The sequence below is a fragment of the Leptodactylus fuscus genome, chromosome 10 (assembly GCF_031893055.1).
Source record: "Leptodactylus fuscus isolate aLepFus1 chromosome 10, aLepFus1.hap2, whole genome shotgun sequence".
NCBI classification, from domain to species: domain Eukaryota; kingdom Metazoa; phylum Chordata; class Amphibia; order Anura; family Leptodactylidae; genus Leptodactylus; species Leptodactylus fuscus.
The window spans coordinates 70,325,502-70,350,400 of record NC_134274.1 but is presented as its reverse complement, the minus strand read 5'-3'; the positions used below and the strand labels follow the sequence as shown (position 1 = coordinate 70,350,400).

Genomic DNA, 24,899 nt, shown 5'->3' with positions numbered 1-24,899 from the left:
CGCGGAAATCGGGACGGTTGGGAGGTATGATGAAACTGGAAGCAGAGATGGAGGGGGGACATGAAACTGGGGGCAGATGAAGGGTGTATATGAAACTGGGGGAGAGATAGAGGGGGGACTTATAATTTACGGGTAACTGTAGGAGGATTATACTGTGTGGGGGCACATGGAAAATGAATGAGAATGGGCGGAGTCAACATAAAAGTGGGTGGAGCTAAATTTGCCGCAGCGCACTACCAGACCAGAGGGGGGTCTAGTACAATGAATATTATATGTTTCTATCTTATTGTAAGTCTTTTAGATGAAATGCCTTGGCTACATTTGCCCCATAAGACTGTGTCCATCCCAGATACAATATATATCCTATATACCCTCTGTATCTATCCACTGGCTGGAGTAATAAAGTAACTCCTGGCAGGACACCTCTCTTTACCTTACCTAACATGGCGCTGTCTGGGCAGCTACTTGGAGCACGTGACAGGAGACGTCGCAGGAAAGTTCACGCCCACTTATTGACGTCATTGAACCTAATCAACAACGAGGTTAGAGCAGCTTCGGGCCGTGGAGTGGTGGACCCCCCTCTTAAAAGGGCGATGCAGGTGAGGATTGTGGGGTTTCAATGTGTAGCCTCTTTAAGGTGCCATCCGGGCCCCGGGTGAGTGACGTCACTGATGGCTAGATTAGTGCTGTGTGAGCGCTGACGGGGCGGGGGTAGGACTACAAGTCCCAGCATGCTCGCCTTGCTGCTTGTGGCTTCCCATGAATCCCGGCCGGCCATTTATGTGTTAATTGTGTGTTGTGTATGGAGCTCGTGTAGAGACTGCACAACATTGTCAGCCATTGGCTTGTACAAGTGACCAAAGGCTCAGAACTGAGTAACATGCTCATGGAGACCTCATTATATTACATTATATGTGGCCATGTCTGTGCTCACACTTCATTATATGTGGCCATGTCTGTGACATTACATTATATGTGGCCATGTCTGGTTTATGCACATTGTATACACTAAATATAAGCCCCCATACAGCTGAGGCTACACAGTGACTCTGGATGGGACTCACATTGTCGCCAGCTCGCCATGCGACTCCTTCGCTAATCAGGTGACATTAGGTTGTTACCAGTTGGGGTTGTGCAGGGATAATCCCTAGATTCACACGAGCGAGTCTCATCCGTCTCTGTACTGGCCATATATACTGACGTGACCTTCGTGCGGGGGCAGGACTCCTAGAATAACCATCTATGATGCCCTGTACTGTAATCAGTACCGGACATTATGTAGTATCCGCGATAACTATACTGCTAGGAGTTCCTTTCCCGACACTCAGGTCAGGCCGGCAAATCCGACCAATTCACGGACCGAGTTTCCTGGTTGTGAATGTAGCCTTACTCATACTGTCCAGACACTCCACTTTGACAAGGATAATGTTAACCCCTTCCTGCCAATGGCATATTTCGATTTTTGTTTTTTAACTCCCCCCCTTTTCCTTCCATACCCCATATCAGGTCTTAAACTTTGCGGGACAAATTTTTCTTCATGATGCTGCCATTAATTATTCTATATAATGTACTGGGAAGATGGAAAAAAAAATCAGAATGGGGTGGATTTGAAAAAAAAAAAAGCATTTCTGCGACTTTCTTACGGGCTTCGTTTTTATGACGTTCACTGTGCAGCCAAAATGACATGTCCCCTGTGTTCTGTGTTTCGTTACGATTCTGGAGATACCAAATTTATATGGTGTTATTTACATTTTAACCCCTTAACAAAAATCCAAAACTGTGTTATTTTTTTTTTCTAAAAGTCGTCATATTCTGACAGCCGTAACTTTTTTATACATCCGTGTACAGGGATGCATAGGGCGTCTTTTTTGTGGGGCCAGGTGTACTTTTTAGTTCTACCATTTTGGGGAATTGGTATTGCTTTGATCACTTTTTATTCAAATTTTTATCAGAGGCAAAACAGTGAAAAACCATCGGTTTGGCACTTTTGACTTTTTTTTTCCCGAAATGGCGTTTACCGTACAGGAAAAATATTTTTCTAGATTTGTAGAGCGGGCGATTTCGCACACAGGGATACCTAATATGTATGTGTTTCACAGTATTTAAGTACGTTTATATGTGTTCTAGGGAAAGGGGGGTGATTTGAACTTTTAATATTTTTTATTTTTTTTTATATATACCATATATATATATATATATATATATATATATATATATATATATATTAAATTTTTTAAAAACTTTTTTTTTTTTGCATTTGTTAGACCCCCTAGGGGTCTTGAATCCCAGGGGGATCTGATCACTAACGCAATGCATTACAATGCAAATGCTAGTACAGCAGATGTCAGGAAGGGGTTAAAGCCTAGTTGTCAATTTATTCGTTAGTTTCTAGGAAGAATAACAGAGGAACAACACAATGCAGAGTTATAAGAAAACATGCTCCATAATTGTTATTAGACGAAGTCACCTGGGATGGGTATTTGGAGCTAAACATGCAGTAAAATACTTTAGGGCAGCTGAATATTTTTTTTTTCTTTTCTAAATTCGGTCCTCTGTTTTAAATTAAAGGGGTTTTCCAAGCATTTTTTTTTTAAATGTCTGTGCTATTAATGAATTAATAAATGAACCCATATACCTTTAGCCGAGTTTTGAGTGATTTCTGCGTGTCTCTGGGAGCTTCTGGTATCTCCTGCATTTGTTTATATGGTACAGCTTCCTGCTATGTAACTTCCACACTAACCCTTCTCACCTCCCCCCCCCTCCCTTCCATACACCCCTTCCCTGTCTCTCTGGCTATCCTGCTCTTCCCTATCTATTCAGTCCAACCCCCGATCCCATTATATACATACCTTCCACACTTCATTCTGGGGGACAGTCCATTCCTATTTGCTGATTCTGATTCTACTGCGGAAGCTGCGCAGTAGAGGTGGATTATCGGCAACAGTGCGCAGACCAGCGCTTGGAGAAGAGGGAGCGCCTGCTGAATCAGTAAATAAGAATGGGCTGTCCCCCATGAAGAAGTGTGGAAGGCATGTATAATGGGATCAATGGGGGGTTTATATTGTGACTGTCCATTTTCCCATTGATAAATATACGTTTTTGGTTAATTATGTTATTTAGAAAGTAGGAAGGGGCAGGGTGTTTAGAATAGTGTAGGGATTTCCAGTTATCCCGGACAACCTCTTTAATCATTATAAAACCTAATATGCAAATTAGCAGGCTCAGAGCAATGGGCATCACCAGCGATGCGGTCCTATCCATTGGCCGCCTTGCTTATGATGATGGGAGAATGACAAGGCCAGGCAGAGATTTGAAGTCTCACTTTGGCCCTGTTTTCTTGCGTCCATGCTGGGATTATCATTATTGTTTATTGTGCCCATAGATGGACAGCAAGGAATGTATAGAGACCGATCATATCACATAACCTGTCATATTACATCAGTACAATAACAGCAATAAATCTGATTATGGAAGAAATAACCAGGCTATTAAAATCTAAGTGAAATTAGAATGTCTGAATCATTGTTTTTTCTCCATTTTGCTTCTCATAAAATGGAGTAAACGTGAAAAAACCTAAATTTGGTATCGCCGTGATTATACTGACCCACAGAATTGTTTATTGGCTTCTCAGTACATTGTAAGGAATATTAAACGGTGCCTTTATGAAGTACAGTTTGTCCTGCAAAAACTAAGCCTTCATACAGCTCTGTGAATGGGTTTTGGAAGCTGAGGAGTAATGATGGGTCCTCTTTAAGGGGAGGGGTGTGGAAGCGTGTGAGTGTTTGGGTAGAGGGCACCTATATATGTTCTATAAGAATGTATGCCAAGCTGAGTATGTGTTACTCCGGAATACGCTGGAAGGTTTACACCCATTGTTTTCTGCACTGCGCAGACTTACCATAGCTGTTGGTTGAATTCTCATTTCTCCAATGTATATTCCCCATACACTTGTATTTAGATGCGCCTGCATTTATTCTGAATGGGGAGAGGGTGGTCTACCCAGGGGTACAGAAGAATATTCAGACAGCTTCTCTCTTTTTCTTACAAGCTTGAATGTGTGTCCTGTACTTTCTGTGTAAGAATGGTGAATGTAACATGTACAATGTACGCTGTAAGCCCCACACCCATACACCTTCCATAGGTATACATCAGCATGTCTCACAAAGATGAGAGGATTGCCGAGTCTAGCTTTCATAGGTCCATTTTCTTCTAGGAAGCAGCTCGACGTGAGAAGAGGCGTCTTCTAGATGCCCAACGAGGAAAGTGCCGAATCCGTCTTGGCACCCATCTTGCTGAGTGGTGCGCCCTGAAAGATCATTTGGGTTTTTCTTTGCACTCTCAGCTTGCCAAATTCTTGCTGGACAGGTCAGTATAGATGTACGGTCCCTCAATACACCATTCTAGTCTAACCTGACTGTTACCATTGCCCAGCAGTGTTTTATACTTGATGTCCACCATTGGTCACATTGGTTCTTGAGCTGTAGGTGACCTAATGACACTTTCTTCTGTCTTCACAGTTATAGGACAACAAGCAGCCCTGGCACTGCAGGTAAGACGGATTTAGGCTCTGGCTACATCACAATAGAGATCACTGGTGTATACTTCAGTAAAAATCTGGAATTTGTAGGGCTCCATTCAACCATTGCAGGTGTATTTTTTCTTTCTTGTACAACCCACCTCCCAATATTTTATATAAAATGTAATCAAATTCGTATCCTAAAATTACCATGAATGAAAATTGCAACTTATGCAAATAAAAATGAGTCCTCATACAGCTCTGTCAATGGAAAAACTCAATGTACAAAGAGCTAGTTCTTGTTTTTTTTTGTGCAAAAGTTTAACTTGTCAAATATAGTGCAAAAAAAGAAATAAAAACCAATTAAAAAATATTGGGGTTTCGGTTCATCCTGTCTTTCAAAAATGGAATAAAAGTAATTAACAAGTCCTACAAGTTCATCTCAATAAATTAGAATATCATCAAATAGTTAGTTATTTTATATATATATATTATACTGAGGCATGACAAACACTGTGAACTTTGTCAAGTGTTTCCTTCTGTTAATGTTGATGACTATGGCTTACTATGGTTTTCTTAGTAGTTCCAGAAGCGATCGCCCTGCTTTCTGTGTCGATCCCTTCTCTTCATCGTCTGGCTTGCTTATGTCACCAACATGGTAGAGACTGCAATTCTCCCCCAACCATCTCGGCACATCCATGTTCTGTGGAGGCCTCTGAAACACCAGCTTTGTTATGGGGTTGCAAAGAAAATCATCAGTTTTATTGGGATCCGCACGATTGCAATGTGGGGCTTGATAGTAATAACACAGAGGAAGATGTCCCAGGATTGTCATCTATGCAACAAAACAGGAGAATGGAGCAGGAGAACGTCCCTAAGATAACTGTAGAGGAAGGAGATGTGAGTAATACAGAGAGCCTGGTACAGAGAACAGAACCAGAGAGCCCGGCCTTACCAGAAATAAGTCAGATGACATGTCCAGAGCAAAGTCAGGATGTCGGGAGAGTCACCCAGTGCACGTCTGAAGACAGACTGACCACTGGAAGTGAATGGCCACTGACAACCAATGTGTCTGAAGAGCAGCCGGAAACAATAACCGATGAGGGTCTGTGTCATATAGGACACGAAATACTTGTTTCCTCAGCAGAGGTTGGAGACACCGAAGATGAAGATACAGGACCTCAGAGCATTGAGGTATCGGAAGATACCCAAGACAGCATCTCCATGGACCTAGTTAAGAAGAAGCCTGACACAGCCAGCTCTGGTAAAGCATAATGTGTCATCTTAAAGGGGATGTATATCAGATAATGACCTATTATTTACTAATAAGTTATCCAGAGACACAGTACAACACATATATGAAATACTGCCCCGGGATAGCTGCCGCCTTAATTGGTTTTTATTTATTCTTATAATTTAGCCATCAATCATGTATTACGATACAGGAAACACTATTCTACTATTAGATATGCATCACATGATGGTGCGCAATGAGAGCGGTGTTTGAGCCCAATCTGCAGGTATCGGACTACATGTGACTACAAGAAGCTGGCTAGACTGTGATTGCCAGCCCCTTTGGGTCATCTGGCCACTGACAGCATATAGAAACTGGCTGCGGAGATTGGTGCTCACAGTCATGTTGTATCTTAGTCATAACTGAATGAAGGATGATACTTCTTGCATCTCCTAACTGATGGCTGAATTTCAAAGCAACTAGAAGAAAATATAATCTAATTAGGATGTTACTTATCCTAGGAGCAGGAGTCAATAAAGGGTCATAATCCTTTATAAAAAATAAAAAAATTCTAAGTCTAAATCCTGTAGTTTTCAATGTGGCCTTGGGATTCCTAATAGTCTGACACTTCCTGTCCTATAGAGATCACTTCTCAGCAGTCATCTCATTGTCATGAGAGGTAGGATTACAGTAGTAGGTCACATATACACATACACTATACATAACAGGTAATGGTCATGTCTCCTTGCACAATGACTTCTACACCAGAGAGCATGCCCATAACACAAAATGACTCTATACATAATCACGTACACAAATATAGGGAAAATATACCATCAGAAAATACAACAGATTAGAAAAAAAAACATCTTAGTGTGTGGTTTTAAGTAGCACAACCATCTCAGTGATCCGTTCCCTTCAGTGTTTTCTTTTATTCCTTGTATAAACTTGTATTTCAATATAATTTCATCTTTTGCTAATTTCAACCTTCTTGTAGGTCGAGCATGCAGACATCTGAGAACTCAGCCCGCACAGTCATACCAACAAGCCTTAGAGACTGAACCAAAGACAGTATTGTCCTTACCTTGTAGACGGTCTCCTCGTAGCAGCAAGGGTTGTCGTACAAGAGCAGATGCTAAACAGCAAGTTCAGCTGAGCAATGTCGCCAGAGGTAGCAGTGACGTGAAAGGTATAAACCAGTCACCAGATCCAGCAAATGTCCAGATGGAAACATTTCTCAAGCAAATTCCTTCTTGCAGGTCAATATATTGATGTCCTTCTTGGATCAGATGCTAATACCGATCTGTCCAGGAGAAGTCCTCAACAGAAGTCCTCAACACAAGATGTTACTAAGCAAGAAACACGTTTGGAGAACTTTGAAAGGTAACAGATAGCTGTGCAATGGACACAAATCACAATGTATATATCCTGGTTATCTAGAGGAATATTGTATGATCACTGGGGGAATCCACCACTGGGAGTTACAGTAGTCAGTATTACTATTATTATAGCACCCATCTATTATCTCAGTAAAGAAAGGGGTGACTGGATCCCTGTTCTCACAATAGATGGTTCTCAGAGGTGGGACTCTCAGCAAACAGACATTTATCTTTTATATAGTTTTATATAGGTGAAAATGTGTTATGGTGGGACACCCCTTTTAATGGACTAAATCTAGCAAGGAATGATTTCATTAAACAGAAAACATGCCCATAGTGTTTGCGCGATTTTTTTCATGTGCTTTAAAGAGGATCTTTCACCACCTCCATCTGTTTCCAGCTCAGTTGGAATTTCCTCTCTAGCCCCCATCATTCCAAGCAACAAGTGCAGGTAGTTTTGATGCGTGATGTGCTATTAAAGCTCTGTAATGTCTGAAGGGTGGTGTCAGGCAGGGGGTGTGATTCAGAGCTTCAATCAGAGGCAGCCAGGGTCAGAGATCAAAATCACACTCCTTTTCTGCTCCTGCCTGACACCGCCCACTTGACAGCACGGAGACTAAATAGTATATCAGGCACCAAAAGTAACAGCATTGATTGCTCAGGACCGGTGGGGGCTAAAGAAAAAGATTATAGATGTGCCAGAATCAATACAGCCGTTCCACCAAAATATCTTCTATTTCATGTTTTAATACTGTTGACTATTTTTCCATCAACCCTGAAACACAGCTATGTAGAAATACTAAGGTCCTGGAGATGTCTGTGGGAAATACTGTTCCCAATATGCTACCTGGCACCACTGCTACAAAACTGTACCCACTGAGAGAAAAACTCTACCCTCTTAGACCCCCTTAGTAACTGGACTTCTAACTCATTCATAGAGAGAACTGTGCGGCTGTGTAATCCCAGCTGTATAGTTCACTTTATCCCTTCTGATCTCTATTCTCAGTGCAGGGTAGAAAGAGTAAAGCTGAAATTATCTTACATAACAAATTACTATTGGTGACTGGAGCCATTACTGGGTCCTGCTGCTGGGTACCAATTATTAACCCCTTCACGACACTAGACCAGAAGGGAAGCTGATATTTATGTTCACAGAGGAGCCGGAATGTCACTGTAACCCTTATACCGTCCTGGGACACAAGCCTGGGGCAGAATAAGGCTTACAATTACTTTCTAGTGTCTGACTATCCTATGATACTAGGGATTTTTGTTTTAACCCATTAATTTTCCTAGGCAATAAACATAAAGGATTTGTCTATGAATTAGAACAATCCATGCAGAGGCCCAGGGAGGTGTAGAATAAAAAAAAAAATATTCACCTCTCCTGGGCGCTCTCTTTTCTGCCACTGGTGTCCACTCAGGCTCGTGCCCCACATAACCACTCAAAACAACCAGTGACTTCAGCGGTTGCTAGAGAAGGAACATTGACGTCACTCACATATGCCACTGGTTCTTTACCAGTCGCGTCTTTTTTTTTTTTTTCTTTTATGCTATGTTACACCTTCCCTGACCTGAACACAGGTTGCTCCAATTCCTGAACAACCCCTTAGGCGCCTGGCAATATGCGGGGAGCTGTACTGCTCATTCGATTGACAAACCATAACATTGGCTTTAGGTATCATCCTATTGAACCTATGGATCAACCCTGCAGTACCTAAAGCAGCTGTCCTGGTGCAGTTGATTTGGGTGTTAGACCCTCACAGATCTAATAATGATTGCCTCTCCTAAGGATAGGCCGCAGGAGGTAGAGTCTGGGTGAGGTTGGGCCGCATCAGGTTTTCCACAAGCTATGCGCACCGCAGAAAATTTAGCTCCGCTCAATTTTATGTTGACTCCGCCCATTCTCGTTCATTTCTCACGTGCCCCCACACACTATAATCCTCCTACAGTCACCTGTACATTATATGTACCCACATTATAGTGTTCCAGTATTAAGTCCCTCTCCTGCAGCCCCAGTTTAAACTGGGAGAAACTAGAGGCAACATGAAACTGGGGCAGCTGGAGGGGGACACTAAACAGTGGGAGTAGTTGGAGGAGGGCAATAAATTAATGGCAGCTGAAGAGGGACATGAAACTGGGGACAAACAGCAAGGGGACATTAAACTCGAGCAGCTAGAAGCAGATATTAAACCGTAGGGGTAGCTGGACGATGATATTAAACTGGGGGCAACTAGAGGCAGACAGGTCCCCCTACAGCTACTCCCACGGTTTAATGCCCCTCCAGTTGTCCCCAGTTTAAGTGTCCTCCTTCATCTACCCCCAGTTTCACCTCACCCACCATTTCTCCCCCAGTTTCATATCCACCTTCATCTGCCCCATTTTATGTCCCCCCTCCATCCGCCCCCAGTTTCATATCCCCCTTCATCTGCCCCCATTTTCATGCCCCCTCATCTCTGCCCCCAGTTTCATGTTCCCCTTCCATCTGTGGTCATAGTTTCATGTCCCCCTCCATCTCAGGCCCCCAGTATAACGTTCCCCTTCCATCTCTGCCCCTAGGTTACTGAGAGACACACAGACACACACACACTCTCCACCCTGCATCTCACATTCCCCTCCTCTCTCAGTACCTTTAGACGGTACATCCCTTCATCTTTCAGCCAGCACACTAAGACACGCCTCCCTAGTCACGTGACGGCTGATGTCACACAGGTCCTTCAGTTTACAGTAGTACAAGCTTTCTACTGATCACCCATCGCTTTTATCGCTGTTATAAGAGCGGGGGATGATCAGAGGAAAGGTTATTAAGTACAACACTAAAGGGACATAGCGAGACAGGAGTATAAAAGCGGGACATTCTCGCTAAATGCGGGACGGATGGAAGCTATGTAATGAGGTGGGGGCCTCAAACTATTGACCTGAGGGCCGCAGTTGGCCCGTGGGCTGCGAGTTTGAGACCCCTGGTTTAGATGTTGCGTTGCCAAGGTTCCTAACATTGCTGTATGTTTCACCGGAGATCTGTGAGAAGAACGCATCTAGGTTTTTATCTAAGTAAAGAACCCTATGGTTGATCACGTTGTATATTCTCTATGTGTTCTCTTTTCTTCTAGCTTAGTTGGTGTTATAGAACAGAAGGAGACTCCTCCAGCCGGACCGCAGAGTGAGAGTGGAGAGATGTCAGGAGTATTTATAGAAGAGGAGCAGAACAGACAAATAGGACCACTGGAAAATGAGGGGGAAGAGCCGCAGAGTAGCCAGTGCAAAGGCCAGAAGGCAAACCGGTAGGTGGCGATCCCCCGGCTTATACATCCTCAATCTCTCCGCTGCCCAGATACAATGTAAATAGCTGCCGTCTTAGGATTCCTCTTTCTGCACCAACTTAAAAAAAAAAGAATTACCTTGGGGTTTCATCAGATCCCAGGACTGCCCACTTTTGGCATTTGCAGGGTTTTGTGCACCAATCCTGATTATACATCCATTTTTCCCACTGATGATTGAGGTACCCACCACAGTGCCAGCGCCCCAGTATCTGACCCAAGTGGCAGTCTTGCATGTCCACTGCTGTTCCATTCAACTGTATGGGTCTACTAAAGATAGTCAAACATTGTATTTAGGTATCTGTTGAAGTCCCATAGAGTTTAACAGCACTCACAAACATGGGGATTCAGTTTTTGTGATTGTGAGGGTCCCAGTGCTAGTTCCCAACCAGACAGTTTTTCCCTATCTTGTGGATACAGCATAAGTGTTGTTTGCAATACAACTCCTTATTCTGATCCCACGAATCCTGAGAATAAGGAGTTTGCAGTGGCCATTGAGCGCTGCATAAACGTCACTGATTTCTCCGGCACACTGGGCACTTTGGTTACGTAGCTGTGTCTGTGCAGCATAACCCTGTACAAGTCCATGAGGCAGCAGCAGTTCTCTATATATCTGTGTGGATGGAAGCATTGCTGTGCAGGAAAGGTTTAGACGTGGACACAGCACTAAATCTGATACCCTTCATTCCGAGGCCCAGTGAGGGCACCAAAGGTCCGACCCCTCCATTCATCACGTGATAGAATGTCACTGCTCAACCAAGAATTAAAAATTCTTCTACCATTTAAGAAGTTTAGTTTAGAAATGATAGTAAAGTAAGAATAATTTCTGTACATCTTTTCCAGACGCAAATCCCTGCTAGATGAAGAACTGGCACAAATATGTAAGAAGAGGATCAGGTAAATGATGGGAAACAAATGGTCTAGTAGAGACTTCACAAGAGACACAGAGGCTCTTTCTTCATGGTATTCTACATTTAAGGGTCAGTTCACACAGTGGGATCTGCCACTGATTTTGAGGCCGACTGTGCCCTGATTCTGTTGGACCGTCCTGCTTAATCTTGCCGCAGATTCTGCAGCCGATTCAACCACCTAGTCCACGCTCAAGACATCGATCAGGCCCGATCAGTGGCAGAATACCAACGCTCTGAGGCCGGGGGATAGGGGAGGTGGAAAATGGAGAGGAATCTAAGTTTTCTGCTGTCTGAACACACCCTAATGATGACAGAGGACTATTGTCGGCAGGGCTTTGTGTGTCAGTTCTCCTTTCTCAGTGTAGAGTAATGGAAGAGATCTCCACCTAGTTGCCTTACAAACAGAAACAGGTCTGGACTGCGGTTTGTAAAAACGGACACATATAGGTCAATTCTTCCAATATTTTTCAACATTTTGATTTCTGTATTTGATTTTCCCCATTGACATTATTGGGAATATAAAAATGTATCACTTGTTGTGGATTTTGCTGCAGATCTGTGGTGTCCACATAAAATTTAAAACAAAGAAAAGAAAAATCCTATATTAACCTGTACTGGCTCCTGCAGCAAGGCTTCCCCTGTCTCCTGCCAGTCTCTCTACATCCAGTAATGATGGCCATTGTCACAATGTCACTGCTGCAGTCATTCACCGGCATCATTGCCAGAGGCTCAACCAAAAATCTATTACATGTGGTTGCAGCCTTAGGGTGGGATAAAGATGTGAATTAGCGGCACATCCAAGCAGAATGGGCTAGAACAGCTCAGTGTCATGTGATAGAACAGACTTCGGTCACCTCCACACATTACCATACTGTTAATAGGGGACATAACCATGGGCAGGTGACCCCATCTCAACAACTGAATCATGGTTGGGTTTCTGACAAGTGCCAAGAAGTTCCTTCATTCATGGTCGAATTCATTGGCTCAAGTCAAAATATTGTCATCACTAAGATGGTTAGAGAAAACGCTGCAAAATTGGTATCTAAAACTTTTATTCTACCATTAAAACCTTTTTTTTTGTGTGGATAAGACGTTGGAATATCCTTTAGAAATGCTATTCATCTCTTACCTTTAGACGTGGTCTCCGCTGCGCCGTTCCTTAAAAATACCGGTTTTTACTGGTATACAAATGAGTTCTCTCACAGCGATGGGGGCGGGCCCCAGTGCTCAAACAGCATTGAGGGCGTCCCCACCACTGCCAGAGAAGTGTCTCCAAGCGCCGCCTCCTTCTTCGTCCGCAGCGTCAACATCAATGTCTTCTTCCGGCGCAGGCTCGTAACTTCTAGGCCTCAGGCCTTGGGCAGACTGCGCAGGCGCACAGGTCACGGGAAAATGGCCGCTTGCACAGTATTGTGAGCGCCCATCTTCCCGTGGCCTGCGCGCCTGCGCAGTCTGCTCTGCTAGAAGTTACGAGCCTGCGCCGAAAGAAGACATTGAAGAGGACGCAGCGGACGAAGAAGGAGATGGCACTTGGAGACACTTCTCTGGTAGTTGGGGACGCCCTCATCGCTGTTTGAGCACTGGGGCCCGCCCCCATAGTTGCAAGAGAACTCATTTGCATACCGGTAAAAAACGGTATTTCTAATTAACGGCGCAGTGGAGACCACGTCTAAAGGTAAGAGATGAATAGCATTTCTAAAGGCTATTCCGACGTCTTATCCACAAAAAAAAAGGTTTTAATGGCAGAATCCCTTTAATAGTTATTGTAAGAGCATGCATATTTCTTTTCAATTACTGGCCAATGTAAGAAAAAAAACAAAACGTATGTGACGGTACCATTCACACCATTGCAGTATGAACACCTAAAAAATAGTGTCAATGCTTTCATACAAGTCTGTTTTGTTTGTGGCACTACAGCCTGTGGTTAAGTGATATCGGAGAACTAACTTTGCACTAACTGAGTGTTTTGTGGTTGGTAAATATGGCTGTGTATGTTCTGCAGGAAAGCCACCCCACAGGAGCTGCTAATGTGTGACTATGAGGACTGCGGGAAGATCTTTTCCAAGCGACAATATCTGAATGTGAGTATAATGGACAGGTAGAGGCAAACTGTTTTGGCTACTTTGTGGGGAAGACAAAAATATCCCTCATATAATATATGTGGTTTCTCGGAGCATTGCACGATCTGGCCTTTGGATGAATTTGCTGGAACATCAACTCTGGCAACGAGTGTTACCTGTTTTGTATGTTTTCCATTTCTGAATAATCTTTTTTTTAATTGTAGAATGATGAACATTAAATTGCTGATCACTTTAATGCTCCAGACCAGCAAACTGCTAAAACTTCTGCTTTTTATAGAGGTGCTCGCACTTACTGGACATCTGTTTACCAAGGGCATTTCATTAACAGCTCCTGGCTGCTATTTATACACCAATTTCTATGAAAGCAGTAAGGGCTTATTCATAGTCCACTGGTCTTGTTGCATAATGGGTAGGTGCTAGCCTCTTAATAGGTGCAGTGACCGCAGTTGTCACCTGGCTTTTCCAAGAACAGATGTAACTAAGAAATTGGAAAATGAGTATTTTAACAACTTGAAACATAGAATTCATTGAATACAAAATTCAAGTTATATCTATGGGTCAGATATACATGAAGAAAAGTTTACCTTGATTGTTGCAGAATCTTAACTTGACTCTTCAAAGGTTTCCAATGGCTTTAGTGATATTACAACACAGAAAGTTGTCATGCTGCAGAAAGTCAAGTGAAACATTACTAAACCTCTCTAATGTTTTATTTTAAGAAACTCCCTTATATAAAAGATGAAATAGTTGGATAGTTTATTGAATTATCAGTTACCTACAGATACGGGAACACTCCCCGCTCATGTCAAGGCTTTCTTCTTCTCCGTCATAGGGACATTGCAGGGTTCCAGTAAATTCATGGGCAGGTCTATGTTTTAGTGCTGAAGCCTCACACATCCAGGTCTCAGTACATGATCTGATTGCAATACTTGTGTCATCTATAGATGGCGCTGTCAGGGTATTTCTGTTCCTTTTGGAGGACAATCCATGATGACTTTATGGAATGGCCGTCCACTCTTAGCCCATAAACTAGCACCAGGCACTTACATTACTTTAGGCTTCATCTCTTATTACATTTAACGTTTCAGTATCATCAAAAATACCAGCACATGAACCAGCGCACCTTCCGCTGCTCAGTGACAGAGTGTGGGAAGACGTTCAACTTCAAGAAACATCTTAAAGAGCATGAGAAAAGACATAGCGGTAAGTCTGCAACACTCCAATATTGGGGTAAAATCAGCGGATTCCCCCTATTTTGACAGAATTAATGGCAATCGTTATATATATCTATGTCAGGGGTCTCAAACTCAATTTACGCAGGGGCCGCTGGAGGTAGAGTCTGAGTGAGGCTGGGCCGCATCAGGTTTTCCATAAGCTATGCTTGCTGCAGCAAATTTAGCTCCACCCAATTTTATGATGTCTCCGCCCATTCTTATTTTTCATATGCCCCCACACAGTATAATCCTCCTAAGTCACCCGTACATTATATGTCCCCACATTATAATGTTCCCTTCCAACTGCCCCACAGTATTAAGTCCCTCTCCTGGTGCCCCAGTTTAAACTGGGGGAAACTAGAGGGGACATAAAACTGGGGCAGCTGGAAGGTGACATTATACAGTGGGGGTAGTTGGAGGGGGGCAATAAATTAATGACGGCTGAAGTGGGACATTAAACTGGGGAGGTTAGAAGCAGATATTAAACCGTAGGGGTAGCTGGACGGTGACAATAAACTGGGGACAACTAGAGGCAGACAGGTCCCCCTCCAGCTACTCCCACGGTTTACTGCCCCCTCCAGTTGTCCCCAGTTTAAGTGCCCCCCTTCATCTACCCCAGTTTCATCTCCCCCACACCATTTCTCCCCCAGTTTGATATCCCCCTTCATTTGCCCCATTTTATGTCCCCCCTCCATCTGTCCTCAGCTTCATGTTGTCCCTCCATCTGCCTCAGTTTCATATCCCCCCTTCATCTGCCCCCATTTTCATGTCCCCCCTCCATCTGCCCCCATTTTAATGCTCCCCCTCATCTCTGCCCCCAGTTTCATGTTCCCCTTCCATCTGTGGCCCCAGTTTCATGTCTCCCCCCCCTCCATCTCTGCCCCTAGGTTACTGACACACACACACACACTCCACTCTGCATCTCACATTCCTCTCAGTACTACATCTCTTCATCTTCCGGCCGACACACTAAGACACACCTCCCTAGTCACGTGACGTCTGACGTCACACACAGGTCCTTGAGTTTTAAACTTCAGTAGTACTAGCTTTCCACCCATAACCCATCACTTTCTATTGCTGTTATAAGAGCGGGGGAGTGATTGGAGGAAAGTTTAAAGGGGCTCTATCAGCAAAATTATGCTAATAGAGCCCCACATACAGTCCTATGAAAAAGTTTGGGCACCCCTATTAATCTTAATCATTTTTAGTTCTAAATATTTTGTTATTTGCAACAGCCATTTCAGTTTGATATATCTAATAACTGATGGACACAGTAATATTTCAGGATTGAAATGAGGTTTATTGTACTAACAGAAAATGTGCAATATGCATTAAACCAAAATTTGACCGGTGCAAAAATATGGGCACCTCAACAGAAAAGTGATATTAATATTTAGTAGATCCTCCTTTTGCAAAGATAACAGCCTCTAGTCGCTTCCTGTAGCTTTTAATCAGTTCCTGGATCCTGGATGAAGGGATTTTGGACAAACAATTCAAGTTCAGTTAAGTTAGATGGTCGCCGAGCATGGACAGCCCGCTTCAAATCATCCCACAGATGTTCAATGATATTCAGGTCTGGGGACTGGGATGGCCATTCCAGAACATTGTAATTGTTCCTCTGCATGAATCCCTGAGGATTTGGAGCAGTGTTTTGGATCATTGTCTTGCTGAAATATCCATCCCCGGCGTAACTTCAACTTCGTCACTGATTCTTGAACATTATTCTCAAGAATCTGCTGATACTGAGTGGAATCCATGCGACCCTCAACTTTAACAAGATTCCCGATGCCGGCATTGGCCACACAGCCCCAAAGCATGATGGAACCTCCACCAAATTTTACAGTGGGTAGCAAGTGTTTTTCTTGGAATGCTGTTTCTTTTTGGACGCCATGCATAACGCCTTTTTTTTATAACCAAACAACTCAATCTGTTTCCAAAATGAAGTTGGCTTCTCCAAATGTGCTTTTGCATACCTCAGGCAACTCTATTTGTGGCGTACGTGCAGAAACGGCTTCTTTCTCATCACTCTCCCATACAGCTTCTCCTTGTGCAAAGTGCGCTGTATTGCTGACTGATGCACAGTGACACCATCTGCAGCAAGATGATGCTGCAGCTCTTTGGAGGTGGTCTGTGGATTGTCCTTGACTGTTCTCACCATTCTTCTTCTCTGCCTTTCTGATATTTTTCTTGGCCTGCCACTTCTGGGCTTAACAAGAACTGTCCCTGTGCTCTTCCATTTCCTTACTATGTTCCTCACAGTGGAAACTGACAGGTTAAATCTCTGAGACAACGTTTTGTATCTTTCCGCTGAACAACTATGTTGAACAATCTTTGTTTTCAGATCATTTGAGAGCGGGCTGTCCATGTTCGGCGACCATCAAACTTAACTGAACTTGAATTGTTTTGTAGAAAGAAATGGTCCAAAATACCTTCATCCAGGATCCAGGAACTGATTAAAAGCTACAGGAAGCAACTAGAGGCTGTTATCTTTGCAAAAGGAGGATCTACTAAATATTAATGTCACTTTTCTGTTGGGGTGCCCATACTTTTGCACCGGTCAAATTTTGGTTTAATGCATATTGCGCATTTTCTGTTAGTACAATAAACCTCATTTCAATCCTGAAATATTACTGTGTCCATCAGTTATTAGATATATCAAACTGAAATGGCTGTTGCAAACACCAAAATATTTAGAACTAAAAATGATTAAGATTAATAGGGGTGCCCAAACTTTTTCATAGGTCTGTATGCATGAATAGCCTTTAAAAAGAATATTCAGGCACCGTAAATGTTATATTAAACCCCTGTCCCGTTTTTAAATAAAAACATTAAAACATATATGCTAATCTTACCGAATGTGCACCATGGGCGGGGATACACGATGTGACGTCAGCTTCGGGCACGCCTGCCTCTTCTGTCTTCTTGTAGTAACGTCCTCTGGTTCCGTGTCTTCCGGCTTCTTCTCTTCAAATCCCACGCCTGCGTAGTAGCGCTTCTCTCCGGAGCGCTACTGTGCAGGCTAACTCGTGAACTGCCATTAAGTAAAATGGCGAGTGAGCCTGCGCAGTAGTCCTCCTGAGGGAAGCGCTACTACGCAGGCGCGGGATTTGAAGAGAAGAAGCCGGAAGAAACGGAACTAGAGGGCGTTACTACAAGAAGACAGAAGAGGCAGCTGACGTCACATCGTGCATCCCCGCCCATGGTGCACGTTCGGTAAGATTAGCATATATTTTTTAATGCTTTTATTTAAAAACGGGACCGGGATTTAATATAACATTTACGGTGCCTGAATATCCTTTTTAAAGACTATTCACGCATATGTGGGGCTCTATTAGCATAATTTTGCTGATAGAGCCCCTTTAAGTAAAACACTTAAGGGACATGCAGGGAGCTGTGCGGGGGCCGCAAACTATCGGCCCGAGGGCCACAAGTTTGAGACCCCTGATCTATGTAGTTATGAGGGGGAGGGGGAATTATCACCATATACTTGGTCAGATGTTTTTAGACCTTGGGAAAGCTGGGTGACAGCCCCTATGAGAGGCGTCATGGTGGTAGTATTGCTTATCATGCAGGATTACAAACAGATACAACTAAGAAATGGCAGGAGATTTAGCAAACTGACTCAAGGGCCTTTACTTCGGGGAAAATGTTTTCTAATTCTGTTTTTTTTGTCAGACCGCAGAGACTTTATCTGTGAATTCTGTGCACGAGCTTTCCGGAGCAGCAGTAACCTCATCATACACCGACGTATTCATACAGGGGAAAAGCCGCTTCAGTAAGTGATGGCTAAAGCAGCTCCTATGCCCCAACAGCTAATCCTACTGAACCGCCCCGTACACATGCATGCTCAGCCCTAGACAGACTCCAATGATGACGGCTCATGTTCCCTGAGAACTAAAGGATCAGTCATCAGCAGCCATCATGAGAGAAGAGTAGGGAGGCCTCATAAATTGGTAGTCAGTAGGTTCAGCAAGTCAGTCCGCCATATGTGTAAGATAAAGGCGAGCCTAACCACGGATTCGGTAGGAGAGACTGACTATTCTATGTGTTGGGGGACTCGACTTCAACAGGAGTAGTCAGGGGGTAAGAAGGATCGGCAGGGCCGGCGTCAGCGTACGGCATAGTCGGGCAAGTGCCGGGGCCCACAGAGCCTCTGGGGGCCCCCCGGCACTTGCCCTCCCCAGCACATGCCTGTCCCAATATCAGCTCATCGGCGTCGGACGGACGCCGATGAGCTGAATTAAATACATAAGCGATTAAAGCAGGATCTGTGTGTGAGATCAGCTTCTGCTTTAAAGCTGTGGCCCGGCCTGCGTGTGTAGGCGCGATGACGTCATCACATCGCGCCTATAGACGCTAGTAGGGCCGCAGCTTTAAAGCAGGAGCTGATCTCACACACAGCTCCTGCTTTAATCGCTTATTTGAATGGAGTGAGAGCGGAGAGAGGAGCGGCGGGGGAGCGATGGAAGGTGAGTGTAAGTGTTTTTTTTGTATTAATTATTAAGGTGGAACATAATGAAGGGGGCCCATGAAACTGGGGGAGGGGGGGAATGGCATGACACTGGGGAAGATGAAGGGGGTGGGGAGAGAACGGCATGAAACTGGGGACAGAGATGGAGGGGGCCCAATGAAACTGGGGGGCAAATGAAGGGAAGGGGGGGAACGGCATGACACTGGGGAAGATGAAGGGGGTGGGGAGAGAATGGCTTGAAACTGGGGACAGAGATTGAGGGGGGGGGACGGCATGACACTGGGGCAGATGGGGGGGTGGAACAGCATGACACTGGGGCAGAGACGGGGGACATGAAACTGGGGCAGATGAAGGGGGAAAACGTGATGAAACTGGGGGCAGAGATGGAGGGGGGACATGAAACTGGGGGCAGAGATGGAGGGGGGACATGAAACTGGGGGCAGAGGAAGGGTGTATATGAAACTGGGAGATAGATGGAGGGGGGGGCATATAATTTATGGGTGACTGTAGAAGGATTATACTGTGTGGGAGCACATGATAAATTAATGAGAATGGGCAGAGCCAACATAAGTGGGTGGAGCCAAATTTGCCGCGGCGCGCAGAGCGCGTCGCACATTTTGCCCCTCTTTCTACTCTTTAAAAATTGGGAGGTATGGCGTTGGTGACGCCACACTCCTGTGTGACATCACTCGCTTCATCTGCAACACACAGTGTCTCGACTCCCCCCACCTCCTTTACAAGGGGGCCCACTGAGGCTCTGTCGCCCAAGGGCCCATAAAAACCTGGAGCCGCCCCTGAGGATCGGACATGGTGATTTTCAATGTCAGATGATTTTGTCCTCAGAGGAGGGGTCTATGTAATTTTGGCTGAGCCCAGCATGGAGGTGTCTGCAGAGATGAAGAGGAATAGCTGTCAGCCAGATGAGGGCCATGTATATAATGCTATAATGCCGCTTTATGGTTCAGCCAGATGAGGGCCATGTATATAATCCTATAATGCCCCTTTATGGTTCAGCCAGATGAGGGCCGTGTATATAATGCTATAATGCCGCTTTATGGTTCAGCCAGATGAGGGCCATGTATATAATGCTATAATGCCGCTTTATGGTTCAGCCAGATGAGGGCCATGTATATAATCCTATAATGCCGCTTTATGGTTCAGCCAGATGAGGGCCGTGTATATAATCCTATAATGCCGCTTTATGGTTCAGCCAGATGAGGGCCGTGTATATAATCCTATAATGCCGCTTTATGGTTCAGCCAGATGAGGGCCGTGTATATAATCCTATAATGCCGCTTTATGGTTCAGCCAGATGAGGGCCGTGTATATAATCCTATAATGCCGCTTTATGGTTCAGCCAGATGAGGGCCGTGTATATAATCCTATAATGCCGCTTTATGGTTCAGCCAGATGAGGGCCATGTATATAATCCTATAATGAGGCTTTATGGTTCAGCCAGATGAGGGCCATGTATATAATGCTATAATGCCGCTTTATGGTTCAGCCAGATGAGGGCCGTGTATATAATCCTATAATGCCGCTTTATGGTTCAGCCAGATGAGGGCCGTGTATATAATCCTATAATGCCGCTTTATGGTTCAGCCAGATGAGGGCCGTGTATATAATCCTATAATGCTGCTTTATGGTTCAGCCAGATGAGGGCCATGTATATAATGCTATAATGCTGCTTTATGGTTCAGCCAGATGAGGGCCGTGTATATAATCCTATAATGCCGCTTTATGGTTCAGCCAGATGAGGGCCATGTATATAATCCTATAATGAGGCTTTATGGTTCAGCCAGATGAGGGCCATGTATATAATCCTATAATGCTGCTTTATGGTTCAGCCAGATGAGGGCCATGTATATAATCCTATAATGCTGCTTTATGGTTCAGCCAGATGAGGGCCATGTATATAATGCTATAATGCCGCTTTATGGTTCAGCCAGATGAGGGCCATGTATATAATCCTATAATGAGGCTTTATGGTTCAGCCAGATGAGGGCCATGTATATAATCCTATAATGTTGCTTTATGGTTCAGCCAGATGAGGGCCATGTATATAATGCTATAATGCCGCTTTATGGTTCAGCCAGATGAGGGCCATGTATATAATCCTATAATGCCGCTTTATGGTTCAGCCAGATGAGGGCCATGTATATAATCCTATAATGAGGCTTTATGGTTCAGCCAGATGAGGGCCATGTATATAATCCTATAATGCCGCTTTATGGTTCAGCCAGATGAGGGCCATGTATATAATCCTATAATGCCGCTTTATGGTTCAGCCAGATGAGGGCCATGTATATAATCCTATAATGAGGCTTTATGGTTCAGCCAGATGAGGGCCATGTATATAATCCTATAATGCCGCTTTATGGTTCAGCCAGATGAGGGCCGTGTATATAATCCTATAATGCTGCTTTATGGTTCAGCCAGATGAGGGCCGTGTATATAATCCTATAATGCTGCTTTATGGTTCAGCCAGATGAGGGCCATGTATATAATCCTATAATGCCGCTTTATGGTTCAGCCAGATGAGGGCCGTGTATATAATCCTATAATGCCGCTTTATGGTTCAGCCAGATGAGGGCCATGTATATAATCCTATAATGCCGCTTTATGGTTCAGCCAGATGAGGGCCATGTATATAATCCTATAATGCCGCTTTATGGTTCAGCCAGATGAGGGCCATGTATATAATCCTATAATGCCGCTTTATGGTTCAGCCAGATGAGGGCCATGTATATAATCCTATAATGCCGCTTTATGGTTCAGCCAGATGAGGGCCATGTATATAATCCTATAATGCCGCTTTATGGTTCAGCCAGATGAGGGCCGTGTATATAATCCTATAATGCCGCTTTATGGTTCAGCCAGATGAGGGCCGTGTATATAATCCTATAATGCTGCTTTATGGTTCAGCCAGATGAGGGCCATGTATATAATGCTATAATGCTGCTTTATGGTAATGACAATGCTGTATACCTCTCCTCCTTCTTCTTCTCTAGGTGTGAGTTCTGCGGCTTCACCTGCAGGCAGAAGGCTTCCCTGAACTGGCACATGAAGAAACACGATGCGGATTCTTTCTATAATTTCCCCTGTGATATTTGTGGTCAGAGGTTTGAGAAGAGGGATAACCTCGCTGCTCACAAGAGTCGGAAGCACCCAGCTCCCCGAGAGATGGGACCACAAGACAGTTCTCAGTGTATCACGTCATCCATGGAGGATGTATGCCAAGCTGAAGCCAGCTGTAAGGATGATCACACAGAAAGCATCACAAAGGACCCCGACCAGAAGATGGCGCCAGCAGCCCCAGAGGGTGGAAAAGAGACCATCTTTCCTGAATATCTGAACTTACCCGAGAGTGTGCAGGAAGTGTCTCAGCAGGCTGCTCAGACTCCGGGGAACCCGGGGATATCACTGGTCATTGTCTTGTAGTATCTGCTGCACAGACCAGCACTAAGGCCTAGTTCACATCTACATTCCGGTTTCCTTTCTGCTTGGGAACCTCCCGAACGGAAACCTAATCCGTATAAAAAAGGGGTTACCTTAGCAAACCTGCGGACCCCATAGACTGTAATGGGGTCCATGTGGTTTCCGCATGAAAAATGTGGAGAGAAAAGTGCTGCTTGTAGGACTTTTCTCTCCGCATTTTTCATGGGGAGAGGGGAACGGAATGGCATGAATGCAGATGTGAACAGGGCCTAATATGGAGCATGTTATCAGGACAGGAGAGCCAAGCATGTACAGAGGTACAGTGTGCATTCAGGGACTGAATGAAACCAAGTAAACAACTTATGTTTTGTGTTTCTTTTTAAATATAGTTAAATTCTGTGTCTTTGAAGGGCTGACTGCATGCAACGCCATAAAGTAACTTGTCAAAGTATCCTAGTTAAAGGATCTCTTGAAAAGTACGGGTTTTCCATGCAGCTCTCCTCTATAAGGGAAAACCTGCCTCTCTAGTGCCACTTATAGGGGCCGTGACATGACTGGTGATATCAGCCAATACCCAGCTGTAGACAGGTATATTTCAGAGGTTTTGCTCCTCATCATCCATCATGTTATAAGAAGATTTGGTTCCAGGGCGACCATTACTAATTGGAACCATTGTAATTGAGAACATACGTCTATGGAAACTATTAATTCCCCAAAATGTCACTAAAACAAGAAAATATACACTTGCTGATGCAAAAAAGCGCCAGGAGTTGTTGGAACTAAGTGAAACATTATATATGTGATTGCAATGATGATATATGTAAGTGATTACAATGTTAGCTCTGGTATCTTGTTGGGCCTGGATACCAGATGAAGTACAGTTAGCTATGAAGGCGCACAGGTCCCATATGGAATCCTACGGCACTTTACCTCACAGCTGGACTTGGGGATCCTGCACACTTATCGGTTGGTGAAGCTGGCATCTCAGCTGGTACTATAAGTGTTTGATTGGTGACAACCAGGCAGGCCTAGGAAGTATCGAGGCCCTTGTTGTGTCTGGGTGAGCATTATTATGCTGAAAAATGCCCTGCCATGAGAGGCAACACTTGGCTGCAGGATGTCTGCTACATATAAAAGATGATACCATTGTAGTTTAGGTTTCTCATCCATGACAACACTGCCAGGGTCAGATGATCCTCTGTACTGGCGCTCTGTCTGGGCTGGCCGGAGTCTGTTCGCCTTGTGTGTGCCCTCCCTGCCGCCACCATCTCTGACATCAGTTACATTATGCACCTCCTCTCCAAGGCTGTCAGCTAGGCCGTGTCTTCATGTCAATACATTTGTAGCAGTTTACGATCTCTCATTAAGAGATACACTACCCAAAAGTAACCTCTGAGAGACTTTTTATAGAACAGCAAGGGAATCTTTCTGCCTTCCATGTACAAGAGGATCTAGGTGGACAGACTGACCTACTGAGCATGTGTGACCACAGGCTCCAGACATTGGACATGTTAGATGGAAGAGCAGTAGATGGCGCCAGAACAACATGGAAGATCGACATGAAGACTCTCTGCTTTTTCACTTTTGTTTTACCTGATCGGAGAATGTTTTTTTTTAACAATCAGAAACCCCCTTTAATGCTGACATCCTGCAACGAGCTGGAGCCTGGATTATGAATTGTTCTACAATCTCAATTGATCAGGAAATTTGGTGATTAAACTTATTGGTAATATAATTAGATAACTCAGTCTGTGAGGCAGCAGCAGTATACACCAGAGGATTGAGGGGATTTATCAACCATATATGGGTGGGATTACACTGTAACCACTAGGTGGCACTGTAATACAGAGTGTTCTACCAGGGGGCGCTATAACTATAGTAATCCTACATGGAATGGGGTGCGGAGATGGAAGGTTCTTGTATTATATAGGAACCCCCCATACTGGTATCATATAGAGGAAACCACTGTAATACAGATTGTTCTACCAGAGGGCGCTATAACTATAGTAATCCTACATGTAATGGGGTGCGGAGATGGAATGTTCTCGTATTATATAGGAACCCCACATACTGGTATCATATAAAGGAAACCACTGTAATACAGAGTGTTCTACCAGAGGGCGCTATAACTATAGTAATCCTACATGGAATGGGGTGCGGAGATGGAATGTTCTCGTATTATATAGGAACCCCACATACTGGTATCATATAGAGGAAACCACTGTAATACAGAGTGTTCTACCAGGGGGCGCTATAACTATAGTAATCCTACATGGAATGGGGTGCGGAGATGGAAGGTTCTCGTATTATATAGGAACCCCCCATACTGGTATCATATAGA

General features: G+C 44.2%; 2 protein-coding genes across 5 annotated transcripts in view; one reads left to right on the top strand and one right to left on the bottom strand.

Annotated features, from left to right (window-relative positions):
* Window positions 1-1,177, bottom strand: part of LOC142182966 (membrane-spanning 4-domains subfamily A member 15-like) — a 41,632-nt gene extending 40,455 nt beyond the window's left edge. For all 3 annotated transcript variants that reach the window (XM_075257799.1, XM_075257801.1, XM_075257802.1), the window contains exon 1: window positions 1,065-1,177. The gene's annotated coding sequence lies outside the window, so the exon portion shown is untranslated. The remainder of the gene's footprint in view (window positions 1-1,064) is intronic.
* Window positions 536-23,152, top strand: LOC142182957 (zinc finger protein 692-like). Of its 2 annotated transcripts, none has more exons than XM_075257785.1 (12): window positions 536-599; window positions 4,214-4,365; window positions 4,518-4,549; window positions 5,100-5,780; window positions 6,748-6,939; window positions 7,010-7,133; window positions 10,237-10,407; window positions 11,287-11,340; window positions 13,357-13,435; window positions 14,524-14,638; window positions 18,325-18,424; window positions 22,132-23,152. In XM_075257785.1, exons 1-12 carry the CDS (start codon window positions 594-596, stop codon window positions 22,559-22,561), a joined length of 2,136 nt encoding a protein of 711 aa, XP_075113886.1. In that variant the 5' UTR covers window positions 536-593; the 3' UTR covers window positions 22,562-23,152. The 2 variants fall into 2 exon arrangements, with proteins under 2 accessions (XP_075113886.1, XP_075113885.1); XM_075257784.1 differs by having other exon boundaries at window positions 5,097-5,780.
* The last annotated feature ends 1,747 nt before the right edge of the window (window positions 23,153-24,899 follow it).

Bases quoted from the DNA above. Each gene is read 5' to 3' on its own strand.
- LOC142182957 (XM_075257784.1), top strand. The intron at 7,134-10,236 runs GTAACAGATAGC...CTTTTCTTCTAG, and splicing joins CGTTTGGAGAACTTTGAAAG to CTTAGTTGGTGTTATAGAAC. The intron at 14,639-18,324 runs GTAAGTCTGCAA...TTTTTTTGTCAG, and splicing joins GCATGAGAAAAGACATAGCG to ACCGCAGAGACTTTATCTGT.